The sequence below is a fragment of the Prionailurus viverrinus genome, chromosome D4, assembly GCF_022837055.1.
Source record: "Prionailurus viverrinus isolate Anna chromosome D4, UM_Priviv_1.0, whole genome shotgun sequence".
NCBI lineage: Eukaryota > Metazoa > Chordata > Mammalia > Carnivora > Felidae > Prionailurus > Prionailurus viverrinus.
The window spans coordinates 20,776,976-20,804,965 of NC_062573.1; the positions used below are offsets into that span (position 1 = coordinate 20,776,976).

General features: G+C 38.6%; 1 protein-coding gene and 1 long non-coding RNA gene across 5 annotated transcripts in view; one reads left to right on the forward strand and one right to left on the reverse strand.

Annotated features, from left to right (window-relative positions):
* The window catches only part of FKTN (fukutin), an 85,974-nt gene that overhangs the window by 2,612 nt on the left and 55,372 nt on the right, over positions 1 to 27,990 (reverse strand). Inside the window, exons 10-11 of one of the 3 annotated variants that reach the window (XM_047830991.1) lie at positions 11,327 to 11,424; positions 1,500 to 1,720 (exon numbers count right to left, since the gene is read on the reverse strand). In XM_047830991.1, coding sequence (XP_047686947.1) covers positions 1,500 to 1,720; positions 11,327 to 11,424 — 319 coding nt within the window. Of the gene's footprint in view, positions 1 to 1,499; positions 1,721 to 10,940; positions 11,425 to 27,990 lie in introns of those variants that run through there. The other 2 variants (XR_007146451.1, XR_007146450.1) reach the window with 2 other exon arrangements.
* The window catches only part of LOC125150722 (uncharacterized), a 41,242-nt gene continuing 23,311 nt past the window's right edge, over positions 10,060 to 27,990 (forward strand). For both annotated transcript variants that reach the window (XR_007146452.1, XR_007146453.1), the window contains exons 1-2: positions 10,060 to 10,148; positions 12,101 to 12,228. This is a non-coding gene — a long non-coding RNA (uncharacterized LOC125150722). The remainder of the gene's footprint in view (positions 10,149 to 12,100; positions 12,229 to 27,990) is intronic.

Genomic DNA, 27,990 nt, shown 5'->3' on the forward strand with positions numbered 1-27,990 from the left:
AAACACTTCCTGTCCCTGGATGCCCTGTGTCTGTGTCTGGCAATGGCTGGGAATTCTAGTAGTGACCTTACCTGAGACACTTGGCATCTTATGTCCACCTGGGTAAGCCTCTGTCCTCTGTCCCTGCAACTGTAGGGATCCCAGGGTTTCTGGGATCAGTCTCAGTGAACCTAAATTCTCCCCAATCCCCACCTGGCCTTGGAGGTGCTTCATGAATATTTGTTGAGACAAAAATGAACCTCAGTTCTCAGCACAGTACCTGTGAGTAGTAATTTAGCCAGGAGTGTTTATTAAAGACATCATGTTCTTATTCAAATATCGTTTCTACACTTTCTCTTATCCAAACTTCACAGCAGGATATTCAGGGCCCCCTCCCACCCCAGTCTGCTCCTTGCCCACTTTTCTAGTTGTATTTCTTTAAACTATTTATCCATACATAGCCAGGTGGTCTTCTGAGACCAGATGAGACTGGGAGCTTTCAGGGTAGTATGGCCATAGACTACAGCCAGGCAGTGTTATGTAGTGTCCTATAAAGCCCATTCTGTGATTTTATTGACTTCCTTTCTTCAGAAATGCTTTCTTTCCTTTCTTCATGCAAATTTTCTGTTCATTAAGTCTTAAGATCCAGCTGCACCTCACTGTCCCTCCCCTGCCCTCCTTCCTAGAGCTTTATCTAGCTTTGGATGCTCAGGCTGCCTTCCACAAAGTCTGGGACCTTTGGTCCCTTTTTCTAAGCTTGGTCTTTCAGACTCAATTCTGTTAAGTATTGTTTTAATCCCATGTCCTGTCTCCCTAGAAGACAAAGCATGTACCTGTGCCTTTGAGATCAGGGTCATTTGTTATCACCAGATCTCAGGAGAGGGCCCTCTACCAGGAGAACTCTTAAATATCTAATCTCACAGAAAAATTATTCCTTGGGTTTATTAGGAAAATATGTTCATAGGATTTATTGCAAAAGTAGAAATAAAAGCAAGATAATAATATTACCAATATCTATCATTATTGAACATCTACCAGAAGCTGTAGATTTCCTATATTTCTTTTTTTTTTTTTACATTTACTTATTTATTTATTTTGAAAGAGACAGAGAGAGAGCGCCAAGTAGGGGAGAGGGCAGAGAGAGGGGGGGACAGAGGATCTGAAGTGGGCTTTGTGCTGACAGCAGAACTGTACCGAAGTCTGAACCACCCAGGTGCCCGCCTGTATTTCTTATAATAACCCTTAGAGGTTAGGTATTAACTTCAGCCCCATTAGTTGGAAAAAAATTGGAACTCAGAAGTTAAATAACTAGCCCAAGATCACAAAACTAGAAAGTGGTGCTCCTGGATTTGAGTCTCAATTTGTACAACTCCTAAGCCCTTGTTGGTCTCATCAAACGCTCTCAATGTGCATTATCCAATATTGCTAGCTACTGGCTACATGATGCTATTTAATTTAATTAAAATTAAACATTCCGTTTCTTGGTTATATTTGCCACATTTCAAGTGCTCAATACTCACATGTGGCTCGTGGCTACTGCACTGGACAGTGCAGACAGAGATCATTCCCAGCATCACCGGATACTCTATTTGGACAGTACTGCTACACATGTTCTCGTCTTCCAACAGGATATGGAGGAAAGACAGCTCATGGTGAATGATAACCGGCATGACACGAGGCGAGGACAGCTTCCTAAAAGCAAAGGCTTTCCCTTGGTCTGTGAAGTCACCCTTTGGTTTTTCTGTTAAACAGGATGTGGTTGGATTAGAGGTTTGCACAGTTTAAGCTCCAAAACAAACTCGTACACCCTCCAACTATCATTCTTCTAAGAGAGCTGACAGACTATGGTGGTAATATAGGTTCAGAAAATTAGTCACCCAATTACCCTTCCTGCAATATTCATTCACTAGAAAATTTTCTCCAAATTATTGAAACTAGAGGGAAAGATTGAATCTAGGAGTTTTAGATGAGGAAAAAAAAACTGGTGATAAATATGAAATTAATTAAACTTACAGAAGCCTAAGAATAATGATACCAGCTGCTAAAGGGCTCTTGCTGCTAAATCAAATTTGGGAATGGTCAACTATAAAGGACACAAATGAGTAATAAGTGAGAAAATAAGTTTTAAAGAGGATTACTAAATTTACAGAGCAAATCAAAGAAGAATTGGAGGAAAGGAAGGAGAAAAAGCAAAAAATCTAAAAATCTGTCTTCTAAAAACTGTGACAAGATTATTCCTTTAAATCTTTAACAAAGAATGTTATTTATATATTATTAATTTTTGTAAAACGTGGAAGGACATTCTCTAGGAAAATCATAGTACAAACAATGAGGTACAGTACACATCCAAAAAGAAAACCATATTAGAGACAACTATAGGATTTGGTGTTACCATGATTTAAAATTTTAGCCATTCTAACAGGTGTGCAGTGGATACCTCATTGTGGTTGTAATTTGCATGGTTAATGATGCTGAACATCTTTTTAAAAAGTTATATTAATAATCAGTATTATAGCTCTCTGTCTTTACTCCTCTATTAACAATGATAACTTTTACTCCCTTCAGAAAATGCTGGTACACTTAGCACCTTGGGTCAGCAGTTTATATGAAGGTTGGGTACGTTACATGGAGGGGAGAAGAACAGTCATAGGGAAACTTTCTTAAACAGCAAAGGTGTAAATTTAGGTTAGAAATAGAAGCAGTAGTAACTTTTAGTAAAGATGGGCATTTCCACAAGATTTCTGGAAAAGTATACATTTCGGAAGAGGAAAACGCTGAAATTCAGCAGACTTTGCATTTTTGTGTAGAAAGAAAAAGATAAGAGCCCCAGACACAAAGTGTGATGAAGCAGAGCTGGGGCACAGGCTGAAATACCTGCAAGCTCTGACCGAAGTCACTTCTCGTACCAGTGACAGCACAGATGATGGTTTCTAATTATCAGCAGAGCAAGGACTCGTTTGTTAATATTTGCTTCAGTAATAGCTCATGAGGTGTTCATGGAAGAAATTATGACAAACAGAAATGGCAACATCTGTCCCAGGTTTATTGAGATGTAATTGACCTATAACACTGTTTGAGTTTAAGGTGTACAACATAATATATGATAGATGATATGTATTGTGAAATGATGACAAGTTTAGTTAACATCCATCACCTCACATGGCTCAAGGTTTTGTTTTCTCATGATGAGAACTTTTAACATCGGTTCTCTTAGCAACTTTCAAATATACAATATAGTATTGTTAACTGGACTCATTATGCTGTACATTATATCCCAAGAACTTATCTCATAACTAGGAGTTTGTACCTTTTGTCCACCTTCACCCAATTATCCCTGTCCCTACCCTCTTTCTCTGGCAACCACCAATCTCTTCTCTGTTTATGAGTTTTGTTTTTCTAGATTCCACATACAAACAAGATCATACAGTAGTTGTCTTTCTCTGATACTTCGCTTAACATAATGCCTTCAAGGTTCACTTATGTTGCCACAAATGGCAGGATTTCCTTCTTTCTGGTGGCTGAATAATATTCCATTGTCTCTCTACATATACCACATCCTCTTATCCATTCATACCTTGATGGATACTTAGGTTGTTTCCATATCTTGGCCATTGTAAGTAAAGCTACAATGTACAGAGGATGCAGAAATCTTTTTGCCATAATGATTTCATTTCCTTCAGATAAACATCCAGAAGTGGAACTGCTGGATCGTATGGTAGCTCTATTTCTAATATTCTGAGGAAGCTTCATCCCATTTTCTTAGTAGCTGCACCAATTTACATTCCCACCAGCAGTGTGTATGTGTTCCCTTTTCTGCACATTCTCATCAGCACTTTTTGGCTCTTTTCTTTTTGGTAACAGCCATTCTAACAGATGTGAGGTTTTGATTTGCATTTTCCTGATGATTAGTGATGTTGACCACCTTTTCATGTACCTTTTGGCCACTTGAGTATCTCTTTTGGAAAAATGTCTATTCGGTTTCCTTGCCTACTTTTAACTGGATTATGCTACTTTTTGCTATTGAGTTGTAGGAGTTCCTTACATATTTTGCCTATTAACCTCTTATCAGATATATTGTTTGCAAATATTTATTCCCACTCTATAGGTTATTTTTCATTGTTGTTTCCTTTCCTTTGTGGAGGCTTCTAACCTTGAGGTAGTCCCACTTGTTTACTTTCACTTTTGTTGCATTTGGTGCTTCTCGTGACATATCCAAAAAATCATTGACAAGAGCAATGTCAAGGAAGTTTTTTTCCCACTTTCTTCTAGGTGTTTTATGGTTTCAAGCCTCACATTTATGCAAATACATTTTGAGTTAATTTTTGTGAGTGGTGTAAGATAGAAGTCTAGTTTCATTCTTTTGCATGTGAACATCCAAATTTTCCCAGCCCCACTTATTTATTTTTATTTTTTAATTTTTTTAATGTTTATTTTTGAGAGAGGGAGACAGAGTGTGAGCGGGGAAGGGGCAGAGAGAGGCAGACACAGAATCTGAAGCAGGCTTCAGGCTCTGAGCTATCAGCACAGAGCTCCACACAGGGCTCAAACTCACGGACTGGGAGATCATGACCTGAGCGGAAGTCGGACGCTTAACTGACTGAGTCACCCAGGCACTCCATCCAGCCCATTAAAGAGACTATATTTCCTCTGTTCAGTATTCTTGGCTCCTTTGTCAAATATTAGTTGACTGTTTATGCAGGGGTTTATTTCTAGGCTTTCAATTCTGTTCCATTGGTCTATGTGTCTGTTTTTATGCTAGTACTGTATTGATTAATATAGCACTATAATTTACTGTAAAACCAGCAAGTGTAATGCCTCCAGCTTTGTTCTTCTTTCTCAGGATTGCTTTGGCTACTGCTTTTGACTGCTTGGTTAATGATGTTGAACATCTTTTTAGCGTGCGTGTCACCTGTAGGTCTTTTCCAGGGAAATGTCTATTCATGTCTTTTGCCCATTTTCTAATTGGATTTTTCTAAGCTGTTGAGGGTTCAGGTTCTTTATATATCCTAGATGCTAGTCTTTTGTCAGACATGTTGTTTGCAAATGTTTTCTCCTAGTCTGCAGCTTGACTTTCCATCCTTTTCTGGTAGGCTTTTGCAGAGCTGCAAATTTTAATCTTGATGAAGTCCAACTTATCAATTTTTCCTTTTATGAATTGTGCTTTTGGTATCAAGTCTTAAGAAAGAGCTCTGCCTAGTCCTAGATCATTAAGATTTTATTTTTTTTTCCTGAAAGTTTCATAGTTTTACATTTTAGTACATTATACCTGAGTTCATTTTTGTATAAAGTATGAATTTCAAGTTGAGGTTATTTTTGTTATTGTTGTTGAGACGGCTATCCTTGCCTCCCCTGAATTGCTTTTGCTCTTTGATCAACAATCCTGGTGAGCACATTTGTGTATCAATTTCTGGGTTCTTTATTCTCTTCAGGTGATCTATGTGTCTATCTCTTTACCAATACCACACTGTCTTGATTACTGCATTAATCAAGGGCTGCCTAATGAAGACTGGGTGGCTTAAAACAGACATTGATTTTCTCACAGTTCCGTAGGCTAGAAGTCCAAGATCAAGGTGTTGGTAGGGTTGGTTTCTTCTGCGGGCCTCTCTCCTTGGCTTGTAGATGGCCACCTTCTCTCTAATCTTCACATAGTGTTCCCACTGTGCCTGTCTGTATTCCAATCTCTTCTTATGGGACTTGGTCATATTCGATTAGGGTCCACCCAAATGACTTCATTTTACCTTAATTTTAGAAATACTATACCGGTGGCAAGATGGACTATTTTGCCAGGTTGCTTATGAATGTTAGTGGCTGTAACAATATCTACTGCAAACTTCAAGAATAAACACAAATATCTCATGTGATTAAAAAGACTTTATTCATCATCCCATACCGATTATATATTACAAATTCTGATCAAAATAATAATATTAAAGGTATTTTCAGTAGTACCACAAACTACCTGTACCTGAAGATAAAACCAAATAGTAAACTGGTAAGCATACACTGAAATTTACCCATGTTTAAAATATCACTTTGTTTAAAAAATTCACAATCATGTTTTTCTGGTTATAAAGTGGAACGGACACACAAATAGCTACATACGATTTTCATTTAACAAACACATGAACTATTCCCCATGCTCTCAATGAGTCATCAAAAGACGACAAAATCTTGTAATTCTTCTTAATGGTGCAGGAGACAGTACATTGTTTTATGTAACAAAATACAGTACTTCTAATTCTCCTCATGCTCCCTTTCAAACCCACTGTGAGAGCTGCTTGTAAGTATACAACAGCTTGGTTGGCTAATGGGTTTCCACATAATCTCTACATTGGGTTGGGTTGGGGGAGGCCAAGGGGGGGTATCCTAACCTAGAAGTTCTGTAAATACAGAAGCAGAGATTTGTCATTAGGAAAATGTAGACTTGCCTACTTTAGTACTGGTCCTGTGAAGAGGTATCACTATTGAACTGGCCTGTATGACTTATAAACTATCATTAGATTTTAGCCTGTGCAGAGAAGCTTACAAAAGCATCACATACCCTGTTGATTCTTGCCTGGGACAGAAATACAAATGTGATGGAAAAAGGTGGAAATGAGTATTTTTCATCTCTCCTTTATTAAAACACCGATAGAGACATTCATCAGCACTGATAGTTATATGAAACTAAGTATTCCAAATTCTTTCCCTCTGTAAATCATGACTTACATCTGATTTTGGCTGGGTAGAGATTTACTAACGAGGAGATGAGAATTTATCTCTAGAATATACTAGAATATTAAAGAAGAAGCCCGGGGGAGAGCACGTACCAAACGTACAGAGGTAGAGAGAGTAAATTGCTTGGGACGAAGGAACTAGATAACAGAAGGGATCATATAAGGAGTCTTTAGGAGAAAAATGTTTGACCAATAAAATGAAAATACAAGTTCTATTTAGAGGAGACAACTCGGTAATGTCTCTGAATTCATGAACCATATAATTTGTCCTTTAATGCCTTGATACAATGAAACATTTTTTTTTCCTAAGCAAATTCAGTCACCCAACCTCCTGAGTAAGGTTCATGTTCTGAACCATAGTTACTTCAATCCCATTTGAAAAATAATTAGAAAAGAGACTTGGAAGTAGGAAATGGAACATCTCCTGAGTAATACTAGGCCCAGTGCTAAGCACTTTATTTCATTTTATCCTAAGTGAAAATCCTAAGAAATACACCTCATCTCCCCAATTCACTTTGTGGAAAATGAGGCTGAGAGGTTCTCTGCCAGAAATCCCACACGATGAAGCTAGGATTCAAACTTGGACCTAATTCAGAAGTTTGTGGTCTTTATAAACCAACATGCTGACTCCCCTAAGTGAAATGTTAGAGGTGTCCTAGCCCAGGTCTTAATGACAGAGGAAGAAGAGGAGGAAAGAGAAACCCCTGCTGGGACATTTTTTTCAAAGATATCCTTTTGTCTGGTCAGGAAGTAGAGTTTTCCCATGATAATTAAGTATCAGGAGTTGGGAATGTGGCACTTTCTCTGACTAGATTTTGAGGGAACATTTCCCATGGCGATTTATAATACTGAGGATGAAAGAATCGTTCATTTTCCAGGAGGTGAAATTTGGGGGAGACTTTCTTAGGCTTGTGATACTGGGTGAGGTGTTAGGCTGGAGTGTGGAAATTCGTTCCAAGTGTGCTTCTCAGATGCAGCTCTGGTCCCCAATCTACAAACCCCCGCTTTTCTATGTAACACCCTGCTGTCCCATGTGCCATCAGAAGCTTTGCAGCCATGGTAAGACTGGATACAATGGTTTGGGGTCACAAAGAAGGAGAGGAATGAGCACAGTCGAATTATTCTCAACTACTTGTATCCATAAGAGGGTATCAATAAGGGAAGGAGGAAGGACTCTTGGGAAGTGGGTGCTTAGCAGATTGGTGTTGTTTCCTGGGGAGGTGGATGGGGTGAAGCAGCAATGGGATGCATCTTGAACTTAAGAGAATCAGGTACTCCTGGATGTTAAGAATATCAGGACCAAAGGCTGATGTCTCCAAACATGAACTATTTTACCTTTTGGAGATATGGCATTTTGCAGATAAAGGTATGAAAACAGTGTAAGTATTTTGGACAAGAAAGAAACACTCCTTCTTGATCTCTTTGTCACTTCGGGTTCTCAATCTGGGCAGAAAGATACTAAGTGAGGAATGGCAGAAACACCCTGAAACCGAGTCCCTAGGCACGGGATGACTTCTCTGCCAAATATCTCAATCAGAGTTAAGATGCTGTGCCATGATGCACTGAAACAGGGACAGGGCCCAAAGTCATGGCACTCCTGAGTTTTAGCCTCTGTTGTTTATCAAATCACTCCTATAGCTTACTGATTTAGCTATAAAATAAGGAGAAAATGAATGTGACCCTCTAGTCTTTAAGACTCAAGAGCAAGATGATTTTCCCTCAAGAGTTAACTTGTTTGGGGAGGATGGTAGACATTCTGCCAGCTAGTGGTCATATTTCAGGGTTTGTAGCCAGGGAATCAAAGAAACCGGCCATCCCACTGCCCAGCTTCTTAGGGATGCCTGACTTTGAGAACTGCAGTTTTATTCCAGGGGCCAGGTGTCAGTAGCTGCAGCAGAGGGGAGAAGGCCAAGTACTCCCTGCCTTGAGAAGGAAGAGTGGCCACCTGTTGTCAAGTGGGAGGTTATCAATCTTGCCTCTCAGGATCTCTCTGGAGACATCCATGGGTGCCTAACCTCCAAGTTACTATAAGAGGTTTTCTCCTGGTAAGCCAAAGTGAACCTCAAAGTGGTCATATTAGGAGAACTATTGTTGGAATACTAAGGTGAAGGAAAAAAAGTGATTTGATGAGGTGTGATGGTAGATTCACCCAAACCAAGGTCTCTGGACACTCAGCACAGTTAAGAACTGTCAAGAAACACAGGATGAAGTATGGCTGAATCTGTATCAGAAGCAAGCCTGGCGTTCAGAGTATGGGGAAAAGCTCTCATTCCCTCAAACTAGGGTAGGACCCAAGAGCTGAAGCCTGTGAAACCAGAAGGTAGCCAAGAAAGGTACGTTAGCTGCCAGTGATCTATGGAGGGAAGGATATAGAACCTCTGTCAATGAGGCCAAGACATCTTAGATTTTGGATACTTTAAGACCTTGGACTCCAGGGACAGATAAAAGAAAAATAACCTAAATAGGAGCGGGTAAGAGCCCTTGGCAAACAGTGGAAGCCCCAATTTGAAATGGGCAGAAATGAGTATGCACTTTTGTATGCACTTCTAGATGCTAAGCACAAGCAAATGGTCCTCACTAAGCAGGGTGGATTCTGGCCAGGAACGTTATTATTATTATCTGATATTTTTTCAACCATGAAAAATTAAATTAGGTTCAGCTATTTAGAATTTGGGTATGATTTCTATGGACTGGTTTTCCAGCAAAGGGAAAGTTGATTACAATGGCCTGTCATCTGGGGACAAGTTTACTGGTAATCTATACGTGTCCCTGAAAACCTAATGATGTTAGTTATGAAAAGATCCAATGATGATGCATGGAAATCTCATCCCAAGAGAGGAAGGTCAGTGGTTACCATTTATTTAAAAAAGGTTTTGATGTTTTGAAAGTACAGAGTGGGGTGGTTGCTGGTCACTATTCCCAACTTTGTTTTAGGAAAACTCAGTCAAGCCCATTCCCTCAGACCTCTGGTTTCCATTTCTGACACTCCTATTATTCTCTGGCTTTAGAGGAAAATCTGTGATCTTGCCCAGAAAGTTGTCCTAAGCAGCCTAGACAAAATGTAAGACTCAGCCTCCTTCCTGGACAAAGAAAAAGCGAGCAGTGCTTATTGTGACTATGTATACCTTTACCTCTCACTTGGAATATGTAATTAAAGTGACCCATGAAGAGATGAGGGAGACTGAGTCATCCTAGCCCACTCTGAAACATATCCTGAGGGCGCAAAAGGAACCTGAAGGGTCTCAGAATGGGTGGTACTTGATAAAGCAGGGAAGTCTGCGCTCTTGTCCCATCAATAAGCAACAGATAGAACACTGAGATAAAATTAGAATGGACACAGACTTTACAGACACTATGATGTGGGGGTGGGGCAGGGGAGAAAGCATTTCTCAGGTTTGCCATTTATCTTCCTTTTGGAGATGCGAGAGAGTACTGGAAGAGGAAAGGGAACAGGTAGGTTTACATATCATTTAAATTTGTTTATAGGCCATGAATGAAAGATATGGAACTGTAACTGATCAATGAGTACAATGAAGAGTACAATTAGAAAAATTAGAGGTATTTCTATTAATATTTTAGTGTTAACATTAAAATTGGGAGTACAAGGATTATAAGTTCAGAAAATATTAAAGTCCACGAATAGCTCATATTTCCACCTAACAGATGGTTGGGAAAGAAATAAGGAAAGTAAGTTTCATGAAATGACAACCCTTTCAAAATCCTGTCTGGTAGCATGATCTCACTTGAATGATTTGTTAACAAGTGCTATAGAGGTCAGTGAAAATATTCTCACAATGGCTGGAAATTTAAGCTTCACACAAGCATAAGCTTTCTTTTCATTTCAAACATAAAAATAGAAAATGTATGGAAATTTGCATATCTTTGACAAAGTTAAAAAGAAGCTCTTGTTTTCTTATAGAATGATGCCCTGTGCTCTAGATGAACTCCATATCAGGTTGCTTGTAAAATGAATCTGCTAGCATCTTTTCTTGAGGCCATCTAAAGTGTGATCACTTAAATATTAACTCAGACTCTACAACCTTAAAAGCAGCACTAACATACAAGCTTCACTGCTGATAACAGCAACGGGCTATTCTTTTCTACGAGTATATCCCTCCTTAGCTTTGCCCGATAAACCTGTGTTCCAGTCCAGGCATTATCTAAAATCTTTAAAGAACATCATATTCTGTATGAACTCTTCAAAGAGTGAGGGTGTTTCCCTCCAAGGAAAATTGAGGTGCTTACCAAAGGGAAGGGAAAGAGAGACAGGCACGTGCCTCACTCACTTCTGCTCCTCCACTGTAACCTAGCACTGCACCTGGCACATGGGGGCTCCTTAACAAATGTAAAATGAGAGGATTAAATCAGATGGCTCAGAGGTTAAGACTCTCTGCGTCTTCAAACTTGACATACATCTTTGGCTCCTACTTACGTTTGACACATAGAGATGTATCTTCTTAAACAGTTATCCACCTTTGTTTCAGACGAGGAATTCTACCATTTCAAGTTACTGTCTCAGTATAACTGGATAACCTCATCCCACTCAGAAATAGGCCAGACTCCATTGGGCCGTACATTGGGGGGAGAGCGCTTCCAGTCCCATGTCTTCACGGGAATCTTCCAGGTCTTACCATAGTTGGCTTCAATGTAGTCAATGGTTTCACAGGGCACATGAATCTTCATGTCTACAAACTCAGTCCAGCACAGTGTAAACTTGGGAAATAGGTACCTGCAGCAAAACAGAGGCAATGTAGAGAGGGGTTAGGCTCAAGAGTAAAAGTTTATCTCAGGAACCCAGTTGCTAGTGAACTTTGGGCTGAAGGAAAGGCCTCTCCCACTCAATAGCTTTGGGGACAGACATGGTGGGTATTTTGTTGTTTCTGACTGTCCAGCATCCCCTTCCTCTTCTATTTTTTTTTAAGTTTATTTATTTAGAGAGAGAGAGAGGGAGAGAGAGCACCTGTGCGTGGGCAGGGGAAGGGCAGAGAGAGAGAGAACCCAAGCAGGCTTTATACTGTCAGCACAGAGTCAGACGAGGGGCTGGAACTCACGAATCGACTCGTGAAATCATGACCTGAGCTGGTATTGAGTCAGATGCTTAACCGACTGAGCCACCCAGGTGCCCCTCCCATTCCTCTTCTAATGTGACAGCACCTCCATTTCCCTCTCCTTATTCTCTATGGTTTAGGAGGGGCTAACCCAACCCCCAGGCCCCTGAGATACAAAGACCCAGGCGTAACCAGTACATTATAGTGACTGGATCAGGGATGGGAATATACACAAATTAGGCAAATAAAAGTCAGCTCTGGGATTTCCGTTGGGACTACTGGAGGAAAGAGGCATTCTTTTTTGCTGAGGTTTCTAAGCTGGTGAGATGGAAGCTGAGCATCTTTTTTATCTCTTAGCAGAGAGAGTCTGTCTGAGAATGAAGTCAAAGCAAAAAGCTGCCAAAAAGTGGAGGAAAAATGATAGAGCTCAGAAAACCCCAGGGAAGGACTTGGATTTAGCTGTGGCCATTCCTTAAACATCTCAGGTAAATAAATCCATGAATATATAGATATTCTTTGTTTCCTCCAAGTTTTATTTAAATTCTAGTTAACTATTCCTTTTTTTTTTTTACATTTCTAATACTTGCACTTCTTCATTTTTTCTTAAAGTTTATTTATTTATTTGAGAGAAAGAGTGTATATCAGTGGGGAGGGGCAGAGAGAGGGAGAGAGAGAATCCCAGGTAGGCTCTGTGCTGTCAGAGCAGAGCCCGAGAAGGGGCTTGATCCCACAAACTGTATGATCATGACCTGAGCTGAAATCAAGAGTTGGACACTTAACCGACTGAGCCACCAGGCACCCCAATACTTGCAATTCTTCATACATGGAGGGGAGGCGTGTACAGAAGTGAGAATGGAAACAAAACTTTCTAGTCAGCCAGACAACCTGAATCAAGCCACACTTAAGACAGCTTTCTGAGTAAAGGTTCACGCACCAGCCCCCTCCTCAAACGCAGGAATCCAGGAATCGAGGTCTAATGCTTGGCTGTCTGCACTTCAACAATATCTCTCTTAACGACAGCTATACAGACCCATTCTTCCTGCCCTGCTTTTATTTTACCACTTGCCCCCCTCCTTTTTTTTTAAATCTCTGTTCTCAGCCACAAACTTACTTTCTTATTTTTAATAGTTCACACATCATTAAATCCCCATCCAATTCAAACTACTACTGAAAGAAGCCGACTACACAACACTAAAATAAGCAACACATGTGTGAGGTGAATCTTCTTTTCTCTTAGAGCCTGGATTTCCCGAGGATATACAGCAAGCATGACTCCAAGATGCATTCCCAGGCTTCTGTCCCTTAAACCTATCTGTAGTTTCTGCCTTTCTTTCATCTCAAATGCTAAAGAACATCTCGACACCAGCCCAGGCAATGTTAGTTATAATGAATCTTACTCTGTCTATAGCAGAACTATTTTAACTAGCAGGTAAGTCTGAGAAATCAAACCAAAACACGTTTCTTAAATGAACTCTGGATCAGTAAATTAAATTCAATATATTACAAAGGAAAGCTAAAATGAGCAGGTTCATTAGGTTTAAGTTTATATTACAGCCTATATTCTGTGTTGACGTTTTCTGAGGAATGTTTCTTCTCTTCACAACATGAAAAGAACTTTCAGTAATGAGATATGAAGTGGCAATCGCAGAGATCACAGAAATTTAAAATATCAGAGGATTAAAGAAAAAAGGAACAGGAAAAAAGCCAGATGTCAAAGCATAATCATTTTGTAGAAATGGGATCTAGCTGGGATGTTCTCCAAGGAAAGGTCAGTTCTCACGTATTCTGCGGTTAAATATCATGTTTTACCACCAGATGAACGTAAAGCCACACATGAAAAGGAGAGGCTGAACAAATTCTAAAGAAAGCAACAAGTTCCTTCTACCCAAACCAATGGGTGCTGGCAGTTAATAGACAATCCCAGCTGGCTTCTGTGAAAAAACGGCCACAGAAAATCTCAGAGCTGAGGAAGAAATAAGATACAGCATAGCTCTACCATCTGCTGGTCCCAATTTTATTCTGCACACTCATATTCATGGAAATGCTTATTTTGTCATCAGACACAGCCATCCATCACTGGCCTCCACCCTCCCCTATCAGATTCTGGTCACCAGAATGTCCACCTGTCCTCTCCTATCAAGTTGACACACTGAAGTTGAAATGAGGCAGAAATTACGGTCTATTTTGTAACCTAGTCCAGGAAATTCCTCTCGTAAATATTAGCCTCTACAGTCTATCAAAGAAGTGAACATAAGAAAAATCACAGGTCTGGGATGAGAATACCACAAATTTTACAACAGCAATATTTTAAACAATGAAATGTTCGAATGAACAAAACCAAAACATTAAAACTACATATGCAATGTTAAAAGTAATTCAAAGACAATTTAACCGAAACGTTCATTTTTGTTCCTGAATGGAAATACCCCTAAATCTTTGTGGTTTTCTCTTCACTTAAATAATTTTCAATTCGATCAGCAAAAAGAAAATTCCAGCTTCCTAGGAGAAGAGGAAAGGTAAACAAACCATAAAATGTGAAAACAGATTGTGAAATGGGATTGCGGAGAGGAAGGGGGGGGTGGGTGACAGAGAACAGCACATGCCATGTGCTCTGTCCAGGTTACCAGTAAACACTACGACTGGACCACACCATGGGTCTGCGACCTTACCTTAGCTTTGAAAGCTAAGATTCTGTTTGGCTAAGCAGTTTGTACTTGAAAGCTCTGAGACAGGATCTAAAATGGGAACAGATTTCAATTCGAACCTAGTAAGTTCAAGGGATCTTTTCACATAAACAAAAATCCTTCCATTCACATTTCTATTTCATACCACATTCATTTTATCTTTGCATAAAATAGTAATTAGAATTAAGAGTTAGTTGGGAGTTAAAAAAAAAAAAAAGACAGAGAGAGAGAGTTAGTTGGAGTAGACCGTTTCCATTTTTTTCTCCTCACAGACATCCTTACAATCTGTAAAACCACTTACTGGTGGTGGGATGAAGTAATCTCACCAGTTTAATTGTACAACCTATAGACATTATTGCTAAGTGAAAAACATTGCTGTTATTATTCCTAGGTAGCTAGGCTAAGTGAGACAGAGACACCATCAATTGTAACTGAATCTGACCTTTTTAAACATAATTTGCATTAGACTCTGAAGTTAAAACAGCAGAGCCATGGTCTTAAACAAGAATTTCCTGTAAAACACCACAAATGGTTTATTCTCATTATCAGTTTGGTCTCTTCTTTAATTCTTAATTTCTTTTTCTTGTGTTATTACAATGCCTAAGCCCTCTAGCATTTGGCTTAATGGAAGCAAGGATAGCACATAGTTTTTGTTTGTTTCTGATTTTAATAGAAAAGCTTCTAAAAAGTTTAACATCAAATATGATTGCTCACTCTAGGTTTTTGGTATATTCCCTTTATCTGGTTAAGGAAATTCCAGATCCCTTTTATTTCAAACTTGCTAAAAGATCTTTCCCCTCCCTTCTGGTTAATTATGAAATTTATCAAAAGTTTTTAATGTTATCTATTGAAACAATCATCAAAGGTTTTTCTCCTTTAATCTTTTAATCCTTTAATGTTGAGAATTACACAAATATATAGATACTATAAAATTTGATTTGTTGTATTTCATTTAAGATATTTTCATCTGTTCGACAATATTGTAATTTCCCTTTAAAATTTTTGTTGGCATTGTCCAAGTCTAATTTTGCTATCAATCTCAGACAATGAGTTGCTTAAAGCATATTTTTCATATTTTTCCTTTTTAAATTTTCTGAAATAGGAGATATAATATAGGGAATAATCTACTTTGTGAAGGCATGGTAAAACTTTCCTGTAAACTTTCTTGGCCTTTCATTTGGGACAAGAGGGGGAAAGGAGAATTTTTCTTTTTCTTTTTTTAAATGTTTATTTATTTTTGAGAGAGAAGAGAGACAGAACGTGAGCAGGGGAGGGGTAGAGAGAGAAGAAGACACAGAATCTGAAGCAGGCTCCAGGCTCTGAGCTGTCAGCACAGAGCCTGATGCGGGGCTCAAACCCATGAACCGTGAGATCATGACCTGAGACAAAGCTGGACGCCTAGCCTACTGAGCCACCCGGGCACCCTGGAAAGAAGAATTTCTGATTATTAATTCAATTTCTTTCATGAGTATAAGTTTCCTAGATCTTCTTGAGTTTTGACATTTATTTTTGCCCAGAAAATTTTATTATTTTCGTATTACACCTTATTATCAAATTTAATGACTTAACGTCCCTAACATTTCCCTTTGGAAGTCAGTGTAACATAGTTAAGAGCATAAACTCTAAAGCTCTTGGGTTAGAGTAGTCAATATTTAATTTTACTCTTTTTAAAAAATTTTTTAAATGTTTATTTTTGAGAGAGAGAGACAAAGCGTGAGCAGGGGAGAGACACAGAGAGACAAAGAATCTGAAGCCAGCTCGAGGCTCTGAGCTGTCAGCACAGAGCCCGACAATGGGACTTGAACCCATGAACTGTGAGATCACAACCTGAGCCAAAGTCAGATGCTTAACAGACTGAGCCATCCAAGCGCCCTTTTTCTTTTTTTCTTGATCAATCTTGTTAGATGTCTAGTTTAATTTGCTAGTTTTTATTTTTTTTTAAGAACGAGCATTTGGATTGGTTGATCTTTGACACTGTTTTCTATTTCATTATTATTATTTTTTTCTCTTGGCTTTCTTCCTTCACTTTGCTTAGGCTGACAGCATTATTCTTTTACTTTCTTCAATTAAATGTTTAATTTGTTTTTTTTAATAATTTTTTTAATGTTTGTTTACATCTGAGAGAAAGAGAGACAGAATGTGAGCAGGGGAGCAGCAGAGAGAGAGGGAGACACAGAACCAGGCTGTAAGTTGTCAGCACAGAGCTTGACACAGGGCTTGAACCCACGAGCCCTGAAATCATGACCTGAGCTGAAGTTGGACCCTTAACCGACTGAGCCACCCAGGTGCCCCTTAATTTGCTTTTTTAATCTATTTTTTAATATTTAAATGTTTTTAAGGCTACAGGTTTACCACTATCCTTTTAACTGCATCCTACAAGTTTTGATATGTATAGTACATTATCTTTGAGTCCTAAAAATTTTATAATTACCACTATTATTATTATTTTTTTGGCTTTTATTTTTTATTTTTTTTCCACACAAGACCCAGTGTTCATCCCAACAGGTGCCCTCCTCACTGCCCATCACCCATTTTCCCCTCTCCCCCAACCCCCATCAACCCTCCATTTTAAACTCATTAGTTATTAATGAAGGCATTTTAAAGTTTCCATATATCTTAAAGAGGTCTTTAATTGTTTATTTATAATTTAATTCCATTGTGGTCAAACAATGCCACCTATTGAAATAAACATGTATATTTTCTCCCTTTAACCTGTTAACAGAATTTCTCTCTCTCTCTCTCTCTCTCCCTCTCTCTCTCACACACACACACACACACACACACACAGAGGAAGATTTCTATTAATGATGTGAAATTTATTAAGATTGTCTTTATGATATAGTACATGACCAACTTTTGTAAATGTCCCATTTATAGCCGAGAAGAAAGTATATCCACCATTTGTTGGGTAAAGACTTTTACATATATATATATATATATATGTGTATATATATATATATATACATACATATATATTTACATATATATATACATATATATGATAAATCAAGCTTGATTTTGCTCATATTTTCAATAGTTTTATTAATTCCTTTTTTGCTTGAGTCAGCAGGTTTTTTTTGTTTTGTTTTTGTTTTTTTGTTTGTTTGTTTTTTTTTTTAAACGTTTATTTATTTTTGGGACAGAGAGAGACAGAGCATGAACGGGGGAGGGGCAGAGAGAGAGGGAGACACAGAATCGGAAAGAGGCTCCAGGCTCTGAGCCATCAGCCCAGAGCCCAACGCGGGGCTCGAACTCCCGGACCGCGAGATCGTGACCCGGCTGAAGTCGGACGCTCAACCGACTGCGCCACCCAGGCGCCCCGAGTCAGCAGTTTTTAAAATAAAAGTATTTCGGAATCTCCCACCATAATTGTGGACATGTCAATATTCATTAGAATTTCATCGGCTTTGATTTATATACTTAAAGACCACATTATTAAAGTCCTCTAACACTTCTTGGTGTACCATATCTCTGTAAAATTGTGTTGTGGGCCTTTTAATTTAGCACCAGTTTCCTTTGGTTAATAGTATCGGGGAATATCTTTTTTCTATCTCTATAATTTTTTCAACCTTTCTGTATGATTTTGCTTTAGGTATGCCTTTTACCAAGCATTATATAGGTATGTTTTGTTTTTTTTTTTTCTATCGCATTTTAATCTTTATATGAATTAGCTTAATCTGCTATTATTTCCTGTGGTTAATTATATATTTGGACATTTTTTGAATTCTAGAGCCAGGCTGCCTGGGCTCAAATCCTGGCTCTGTCTGTTATCAGTTGTAATACCTTGGTCAATTTCTTTGTACCTTAACTTCCTCATTTATAAAATATGGGTACTAACAGTACCTAACAGAGATGTCAGCATACAATGAATAAATAAATGTAAAGTACTCACTTAGAACAGTATCTAGCACATACACAGTAAGTGCTATTATAATGCTGTTATTGTGATTATCTTCACATGTTTTCAGCTTACCATACCTTTTCTTTGACCCACCTTTCCTAATTTCCTTTAATTGATAAATGTTTATAAATTCCCTTTTGTTCTGTTTATTTGGAAGTTTTTAAAAAATATTTTTTAAAGTAATCTCTACACCCAATGTGGGGCTCAAACTTACAACCCCAAGATCGAGAGTCCCATACTCTACCAACTGAGCCAGCCAGATGCCCCTATCTGGAAGTTTTAAATACTATTTCTAACTAGCAGTAGATACTGTTTGTAATAGTTACCGTTTACTTTTAACATATATATGCCACTATAAGATTTGCTAATAAAAACAGATTGTATGCAGAATCTCTACCCGTTTCTTACACACAGAACTTAAATATACTTTACTCCTTGAACACTGACAAATCAACTCCTCCTCAACTTATCATCAAGAGTTTTCCTTTCTGAGGGTTGATGGGGGGTGGGAGGGAGGGGAAGGTGGGTGATGGGTATTGAAGAGGGCATCTTTTGGGATGAGCACTGGGGTGTTGTATGGAAACCAATTTGACAATAAACTTCACAATTCACAAAAATAAACTCAAAATGGATAAAGGACCTGAATGTGAGACAGGAAACCATCAAAACCTTAGAGGAGAAAGCAGGAAAAGACCTCTCTGACCTCAGCCGTAGCAATCTCTTACTCAACACATCCCCAAAGGCAAGGGAATTAAAAGCAAAAGTGAATTACTGGGACCTTATGAAGATAAAAAGCTTCTGCACAGCAAAGGAAACAACCAACAAAACTAAAAGGCAACCAACGGAATGGGAAAAGATATTTGCAAATGACATATCGGACAAAGGGCTAGTATCCAAAATCTATAAAGAGCTCACCAAACTCCACACCCAAAAAACAAATAACCCAGTGAAGAAATGGGCAGAAAACATAAATAGACACTTCTCTAAAGAAGACATCCGGATGGCCAACAGGCACATGAAAAGATGTTCAACGTCGCTCCTTATCAGAGAAATACAAATCAAAACCACACTCAGATATCACCTCACGCCAGTCAGAGTGGCCAAAATGAACAAATCAGGAGACTATAGATGCTGGAGAGGATGTGGAGAAACGGGAACCCTCTTGCACTGTTGGTGGGAATGCAAATGGGTGCAGCCACTCTGGAAAACAGTGTGGAGGTTCCTCAGAAAATTAAAAATAGACCTACCCTATGACCCAGCAATAGCACTGCTAGGAATTTATCCAAGGGATACAGGAGTACTGATGCATAGGGACACTTGTACCCCAATGTTTACAGCAGCACTCTCAACAATAGCCAAATTATGGAAAGAGCCTAAATGTCCATCAACTGATGAATGGATAAAGAAATTGTGGTTCATATACACAATGGAATACTACGTGGCAATGAGAAAAAATGAAATATGGTCTTTTGTAGCAACGTGGATGGAACTAGAGAGTGTGATGCTAAGTGAAATAAGCCATGCAGAGAAAGACAGATACCATATGGTTTCACTCTTATGTGGATCCTGAGAAACTTAACAGAAACCCATGGGGGAGGGGAAGGAGAAAAAAAAAAAGAGGTTAGAGTGGGAGAGAGCCAAAGCATAAGAGACTGTTAAAAACTGAGAACAAACTGAGGGTTGATGGGGGGTGGGAGGGAGGGGAGGGTGGGTGATGGGTATTGAGGAGGGCACCTTTTGGGATGAGCACTGGGTGTTGTATGGAAACCAATTTGACAATAAATTTCATATATTAAAAAAATAAATAAATAAATAAAAATAAAAAAATAAAAAACAAAAAAAGTTTTCCTTTTTTTAAAAAATGTTTATTTATTTATTTTTGAGACAGAGACAGAGCAAGAGAGCACAAGCATGGGAGGGGCAGAGAGAGAGGAAGAGAAAATCCCAAGCAGGCTCCATGCTGCCAGCGCTGAGGCTGAAGCAGGGCTTGATCTCACGAACTCGTAACATTATGACCTGAGCTGAAATCAAGAGTCGGTTGCTCAACTGACTATGCCACTCAGGTGCCCCAACAGTTCTCCTTTTTTGACTTTTCTTTTTAACACATTGTCATTTTATTTTTTACAGGCAATGGCTCATTAATTTACTGACATATTTTACCCATTTCTGTGTTCACCATTATTTCATATATATTATGTCTTCCTTCTGGGTCCTTTAATAGATCTTTAAGCATGGGTCTCTGAGACATAAACTTTCTTAGTCTTTTTATATGTGTAAATGTCTTTATTTTGACTTCCCTCTTGAATGTTAGTTTTTTTTTTTAATGTTTATTTATTTTTGAGACAGAGAGAGACAGAGCATGAATGGGGGAGGGGCAGAGAGAGAGGGAGACACAGGATCGGAAGCAGGCTCCAGGCTCTGAGCCATCAGCCCAGAGCCCGACGCGGGGCTTGAACTCACGAACCGTGAGATTGTGACCTGAGCTGAAGTCGGACGCTCAACCAACTGAGCCACCCAGGCTCCCCTTGAATGTTAGTTTTAACTACATATAACTTTCTTAGTTATTTCTCCTCAGCTTTTGAAAGATGCTATAACCTCCATTATCTTCTGGCCTCTACTGTTTCAGAGGTATATTTGCTGTTCCTTTGTAAGCAATCTATTTTGTCTGGTAGCCTGCAAATTTTTTTGTTTTTGACATTACAGTTTCCTTAAGAAGTATCTAGATGTAGGTTTATTATTTATCCCACTTGTCTGTCTTTAATTTGGGAATTTTGTTTAAATACTGCTTTTCATCACTTATTCCATTCTGTTTTAGTTCCACTAGGTCTTTTATTTATTTATTTATTTTTATTTTCATTCTTTTTTTTTTTTTTTGTATTTGAGTATAGGTGACACACTATGTTACATAAGTTTCAGGTGTACAACATAGTGATCTGACAAGTTTATACATCATGCTATATTCATCCTAAGTGTAGTTGCCATCTATCACCATACACTGCTACTACATTGTCAATGACTATATTCTTTATGCTGTGCCTTTTATTCCCATGACTTATTTATTCCATAACTGGAAGCTTATATCTCCCATTGTCCTTCACTCATTTTACCGAACTCCCTACCCCCTCCTCTCTGGCAACCATCAGTTTGTTCCCTCTTGATGGGTCTGATTCTGCTTTCTGCTTGTTCATTCATTTGGTTTTGATTGTTTTAGATTCCATTTATTCGTGAAATCATATGGTATTTGTCTTTCTCAGTCTGACTTATTTCACTTAGTAGAATACTCTCTAGGTCCATCTATGTTTTTTTCAAATGGCATGATCTCATCCTTTTTTATGGCTGTGTGATATTCCTGTGTGTGTATATGTGTGTGTGTGTGTGTGTGTACACATTACATCTTCCTTATGCACTTGTTTATTGATGGACACACTTGGGTTGTTTCCATATCTTGGCTATTGTAATTGTTTTTTTTTTTAATGTTTATTCATTTTTGAGAGAGAGGGAGAGAGAGAGAGACAGACAGAACGTGAGTCAGGGAGGGGCAGAGAAACAGGGAGACAGAGAATTCGAAGCAGGCTCCAAGCTCTGAGCTGTCAGCAATGAGCCCGATGTGGGGCTTGAACTCACGGACTGTGAGACCATGACCTGAGCTGAAGTCAGATGCCCAACAGACTGAGCCATCCAGACACCCCTTGGCTATTGTAAATAATGTTGTAATAAACAAGGGTGCAAAAATATCTTTTCAAATTAGTGTTTTTGTTTTCTTTGGGTAAGTACCCAATAGTGGAATTATTGGATTATATGATATTTTGATTTTTAACTTTTTAAGAAACCTCCATACTGCTTTCAACGGTGGCTATACCAATTTACATTCCCACCAACAGTGTAGGAGGGTTCTTTCTTCCCCCACATCCTTGCCAACACTTGTTATTTCTTGTGTTTTTTATTTTAGCCATTCTGACAGGTGTAAGGTGATATCTCATTGTGGTTTTGATTTGCATTTCTCTGATGATGAGTGATGTTGATGTCTTTAATTTTTTTTTTTTTTTAGTGTCAATTTACTTATTTCGGGAGAGAGAGATCAAGTCAGCAAAGGAGGGGCAGAGAGAGGAGAGAGAGAATCCCAAGCAGGCTCCATACTGTCAACACAGAGCCTGATGTGGGGCTCGATCCCAGGAACTGCAAGATCATGACCTGAGTTGAGATTGCTTAACTGACTGAATCACTCAGATGCCCCCAGCGATGTCTTGTAGACATATTCATCAGTGATTTGTGTTTGGACCAAAGGGAATGTGGCAAAGTGAGGAATTACTGTGCCACATTAAGTTATCACCACCAATTTTGCCCAATTTTCTAAGAAATACACTCTACTCTTGAAAACCAAGGTTACAGGGCGCCTGGGTGGCTCAGTCTTTAAGCGTCTGACTTTGGCTCAGGTCATGATCTCACTGTTTTTGAGTTCAAGTCCCATATCGGGTGAGGTCAAGCCCCAATCAGGAGAGCTCCAGACCCGCTTCGGGTAAAACGTGAGCCCTGGTTCGGGTGAGCCCAGCTTCTCTCTCTCTCTCTCTCTCTGCCCCTTGTGAGATTCTCTCTCTCTCTCTCTCTCTCTCTCTCTCTCTCTCTCTCTCCGCCTCATAGTCACTTGTGCCCTCTCGAAAGAAAGAAAGAAAGAAAGAAAGAAAGAAAGAAAGAAAGAAAAAAGAAAGAGAAAGAAAAAGAAAAGAAGGAAAGAAAGAAAGAAGCCAAGGTTACAGTATGGTTACTAGCATTTTTTAAAACTATCTCTTCCACTAAACTTCTCACAATCCCACTATAGATAATACAGAAGTAAAAAGGGTAATAGTGGAATGGTAATATACTTTTCAGAGCCTAAACGAGAATATAATCTCTGAGGTCTTTATTGATCCAACACTCCACTGCTATTCCAAACTTCTAACATATAATCAATATATGCAGCATACACATGTTGTATAAAGTAAAATTCTACCCACTGAACCTCATTTTCCCACTGACTTCCAGTATAAATTGAGTGATTTCACCTATCCTACCAACTATTAATCTCTGCTATGCAATCTCCAGAGGACATAACTAGTGATTATCTGTACTACAGGAGAAACAAGAACAAATTGATATCATCAGTGAGCAGACAAATTAAAGCTTATATGGGTAGTTGTTATCATTTAACACCTGAATGCACCTGCATAATGACTATATCAAAAACCATCCGTGTAAAGCATGCGCAGAACTTTTCTTTAATGCCAGAAACAGAGCCTCAGGACACGTTTATTTCTACTGCATAACTTCCCAAAATTTGATCTATAGCTCATCAACAACCAATTAGATTCAGTTGTGCTTGCTTTCTCTCAGACAATTTTAATAGTATTTCTCTTTGGATAGAACAGGTAATTTTAAAAAAGAGATTACACTGTAATTTCAACTTTTATACTAAATAAAAAAGTCTTCTTTTATTTTGAATTCAGATTACCTAGTCTGTCCAATCAGGTGCAAAAAGCTCAGAGTTTATCACGGCAATTGGGCCTGCCTTGATCAAATTCATCGCTTCTGGTCCCAGTTCTCTATTTCAACATTTGTAATCTTGAGCTCTTTTCTCTTCACATCAGTTTTCTAAGTTGTCATTTTTCTTTTAACCTTGTAAATAAACTTTTTTTTTCTTAAATAAACTTTCCTGGGAAGTAATTTACACATTATGAAATGCAGCCACTTTAAGTTTTGATGAACACATATACCTGTGTAACCACCACAACAAGCAGGACACAGAACGCTTCGTCCTCCCTGCTTCTTAAAGTTCCCTATGCTCTTGGGCAGTCGGGCCATCGATCCAGCCTGGCCCCCGGCAATCAATGATCTTACTACTTCCTTGACTGGTTTTGGTGTTCTATAACTTCACATACGTGCAGTTATACAGTATAACTCTTCCTATCTGATTTCTTCCACTGAGCATATTTTGGAGATTCATTTATGTTATTGCATGTATCAGTACCTCATTTCTCTTTATTGCTGAGTATTCCATTGTCTGAACATACTATAACTTGTTTATCTGGTCACCAGAAGATGCAGTTGGGTGGTTTCTGTGTTGGGTTTTTGTTTTTTGTTTTTTGTTTTTGGCTACCACAAATAATGCCATGCAGGGGCGGTGGGATGGCTCACTCAGTTAAGCATCCAACTCTTGGTCTCAGCTCAGGTCATGATCTCACGACTTCATGGGTTTGAGCCCTTCACTAGGCTGTGCGCTGCCCTGGAGCCTCCTTGGGATTCTCTCTCTCTTCCCCTCCCTCTACTCTTGCTGTCTCTGTCTCTCTCAAAATAAGTAAGCTTAAAAAAAAAAAAAAGAATGCTATGCACATTCATGTCAACTCGTTTAGTGAAAGTGTTTTTATATCTCTTGGACTACTACCTTACACAATACTTCAAAGAATTACATTCAAACAAGAAGACACATGGCAGTCTTAAGAAATATAATTTACTTCACATAAATGAAAGGTCTGCCACTTATTCATTCTGAGGTAATCATCTTCTTTCTAAAGATTTTATTTTTATTTTAGTAACCTCTACATCCATCATGGGGCATCAAGAGTTGCACGCTGTACCGATGGCACCAGCCAGGCACCCCTGAGGTAATCTTCTCTCAAAACACACAAACAAAGCTAACTACATAAACAACTCCCACTTCTGTATACTGTATATGTATATAATTACCATATAAAATGCATTCAAAGTTCTTCCCCCAATGATTCAATTAGTGCCTGCTACTCACTAGAGGTTTGGAAGTACAATTAAGGAACCCTAAGACAATCTACCTGTTGTAAAATATGAAGATATAAACAGAATAGGAAATATGAGATCATTTTTTAAAAAGCCAATGTCTTAAATACACTAATTTAAAGAAATTATTCAAATTTGCTTTTTTAGCTTCACAGCTGTAAGTACTAAAAAGGCAAATATATTTTTTGAGAGCTAAAACCATGGGAACCTGGTTTTCAATCTTCAGTCTATGAAGCTGAGAGAACCTCTGATCCAACAACTATCTCTGGTCTTTAACTTCTGGTAAAATGGAGTGACTAAAAACTGGGTGACTTGACCTTACGGCTCTGATTCTCCAAAGGTATCTTGATCAAGACATCAATGTGGCATCATCACCCTATCATCTTAACAAAACAAATGCACTTAAGAACTGATTTTAGTTTCAAGTGGGGCTCAGGTTTCAGGCCGACAGATTTACCAGGCCTGATTCTATCTAGAACTCAGAAAGGACAGACAAATCAGCAGAAGTTCCCAAATAAGGCATGAGAAAAATAAAGCAAAAACAAAATCTATGGAAAATCAGAGTCAAGGGAGATTATTTCCAGTTAGAGGTAGTGAGGAGCAACATCAAAATAACAGGCAACTCAATGCCCTTGAATGGGCAGAACTGGGACATGTGATGACGTAGCTGGTACATCTCAGTGTCATGCTTAAATCTTGGTCTAAAATCAGGTTGCAAAAGGCTGGGTATCTAAATACAATGTGGTATCTTAGGTTAGATCCTAGAATAGAAAAAGGACATTAGTAGAAAAACTGGTGAAATCCAGATAACAACTGGAATGTAGTTCATTATAATGCACCAACCTTAGTTTCTTAGCTTTGAGCCAGGTACTATGGTAACAATGTTAACATTAGGGGAAACTGGGTAATTGGTATACAGGAACTCTCTGTATTATCTTTGCAACTTTCCCATAAATCTAAAATTATCATAGGGGAGCCTGGGTGGCTCAGTTGGTTAAGTGACCAACTTCGGTTCAGGTTATGATCTCGTGGTTCGTGAGTTCGAGTCCCATGTCAGGCTCTGTGCTGACAGCGCGGAGCCTGGAGCCTGCTTCGGATTCTGTGTCTCCCTCTCTCTGCTCCTCCCCCATTTGTGATCTCTCTCTCTCTCTTTCTCTCTCTCTCTCTCTCTCAAAATTAAACATTAAAAAAATTTTAAAAGGGGCGCCTGGGTGGCACAGTCGGTTAAGCGTCCGACTTCAGCCAGGTCACGATCCCGCGGTCCGGGAGTTCGAGCCCCGCGTCAGGCTCTGGGCTGATGGCTCAGAGGCTGGAACCTGTTTCCGATTCTGTGTCTCCCTCTCTCTCTGCCCCTCCCCCGTTCATGCTCTGTCTCTCTCTGTCCCAAAAATAAATAAACGTTGAAAAAAAATAATAAATAAATAAATAAATAAATAAATAATTTTTAAAAAATAAATGAAAAATAAAATTATCATAAAATAAAAAGTTTATTTTAAAAATAGGGGGAAAAAAGGAAGATAGGATAAAGCATGCTGACAAGGAAGTCCATATAACTTCTAAGAGTCCTAAAGAGTCAAAGGAAAAACAAGAGACTGAAGAATAAAATCTTGTACTTTACTGTATCAGAACATTGCTCACTTACCCTTTCTATTTCTCAAACAGCACAAACAATAATAATGATTCAATTCTGGGAATCTAGTCAAGGGAACAATCTCTAATAAAGCTTTTACTTTATGTAAAAATATGCACATAGGATTTTTTTAATAAGAAGAAAAAATAAGCTGGGTGTTATATGTAAGTGATGAATCACTAAATTCTACTCCTGAAACCATTATTACACTATATGTCAGCTAAGTTGGATTTAAATTAAAAAATTAAAAATAAATAAAAAGAAGAAAAAATAGGAATAGTCTAAATAGAACAATAGTTAAGCAAACCTATTAGTCCTTTCTCCACAATCCTACCAAGTCTACCTAACAAACTTCTCTATTTTTAAGCCATGCTTTCTTGTTGTTGCTGCTAGACAGACTCTGATTTGGTATCTGAACTATATATGACATAGACTTCAATTACTGTTCTGCTGATCAAGTACTTTAATAATTCATCTCATGGTCCAGATTATGAGATCCCTGATAGAGGAAACTAAGTATGTTTACATTAGAATCCATTGCACATAACAGTTAGTAAATAAAGTCTGAAGAAATGAAATGTTATATAGGAGCCACACCCGGATGGGAGTCTAGTCCCACAGAGAACAAATCCAAATTTTCTGAAGATCTGTACAGTAAGCAGCAACTGCAAATATCAGAAGGTATAAGGATCCCACCACTAGCTCACTGGGTAGTAGATTTCCTAGTAGAGGTTAGAGAGGTAGCTGTATTACCCTGACAATATAACATTGAGGAGAAGGGCTATTTTCATGGAGGGAGTATTAACAGTATAATAGATCATGCTGACACTAGCATCATGTATATATAAGAATACAGGTTCTGAAGTGATATGGTCCCACATCTGAGTCTCAGCTCTGCCATATTCCCACGTCTATAAAATGAAGGTGACAATTTAAAAAATCTCCCTTATAAACTTGTGAGGATTAAATGAGATGATGCATATCAAAGTTTGGCATAGTGCCTGGCATGTAGTAAATATTCCATAAAAGTTAATTTTTATTATTACCATGATTATTACCTCTCAAACTTCTGGCCTCTACTAACAGCTGATTCAGATGGGAAGGAAAAAAAACAACCCCAAGAAACCCAGGCAGCATCTACAGGACCGTGAAGTTACAGAATAAAAACTTCACATCCTGGCGGCATAGTTATTATATGCATCACCTTTTATTGCTAGTGATTGAGACTCTGACGAAGAAAAATAAGTAT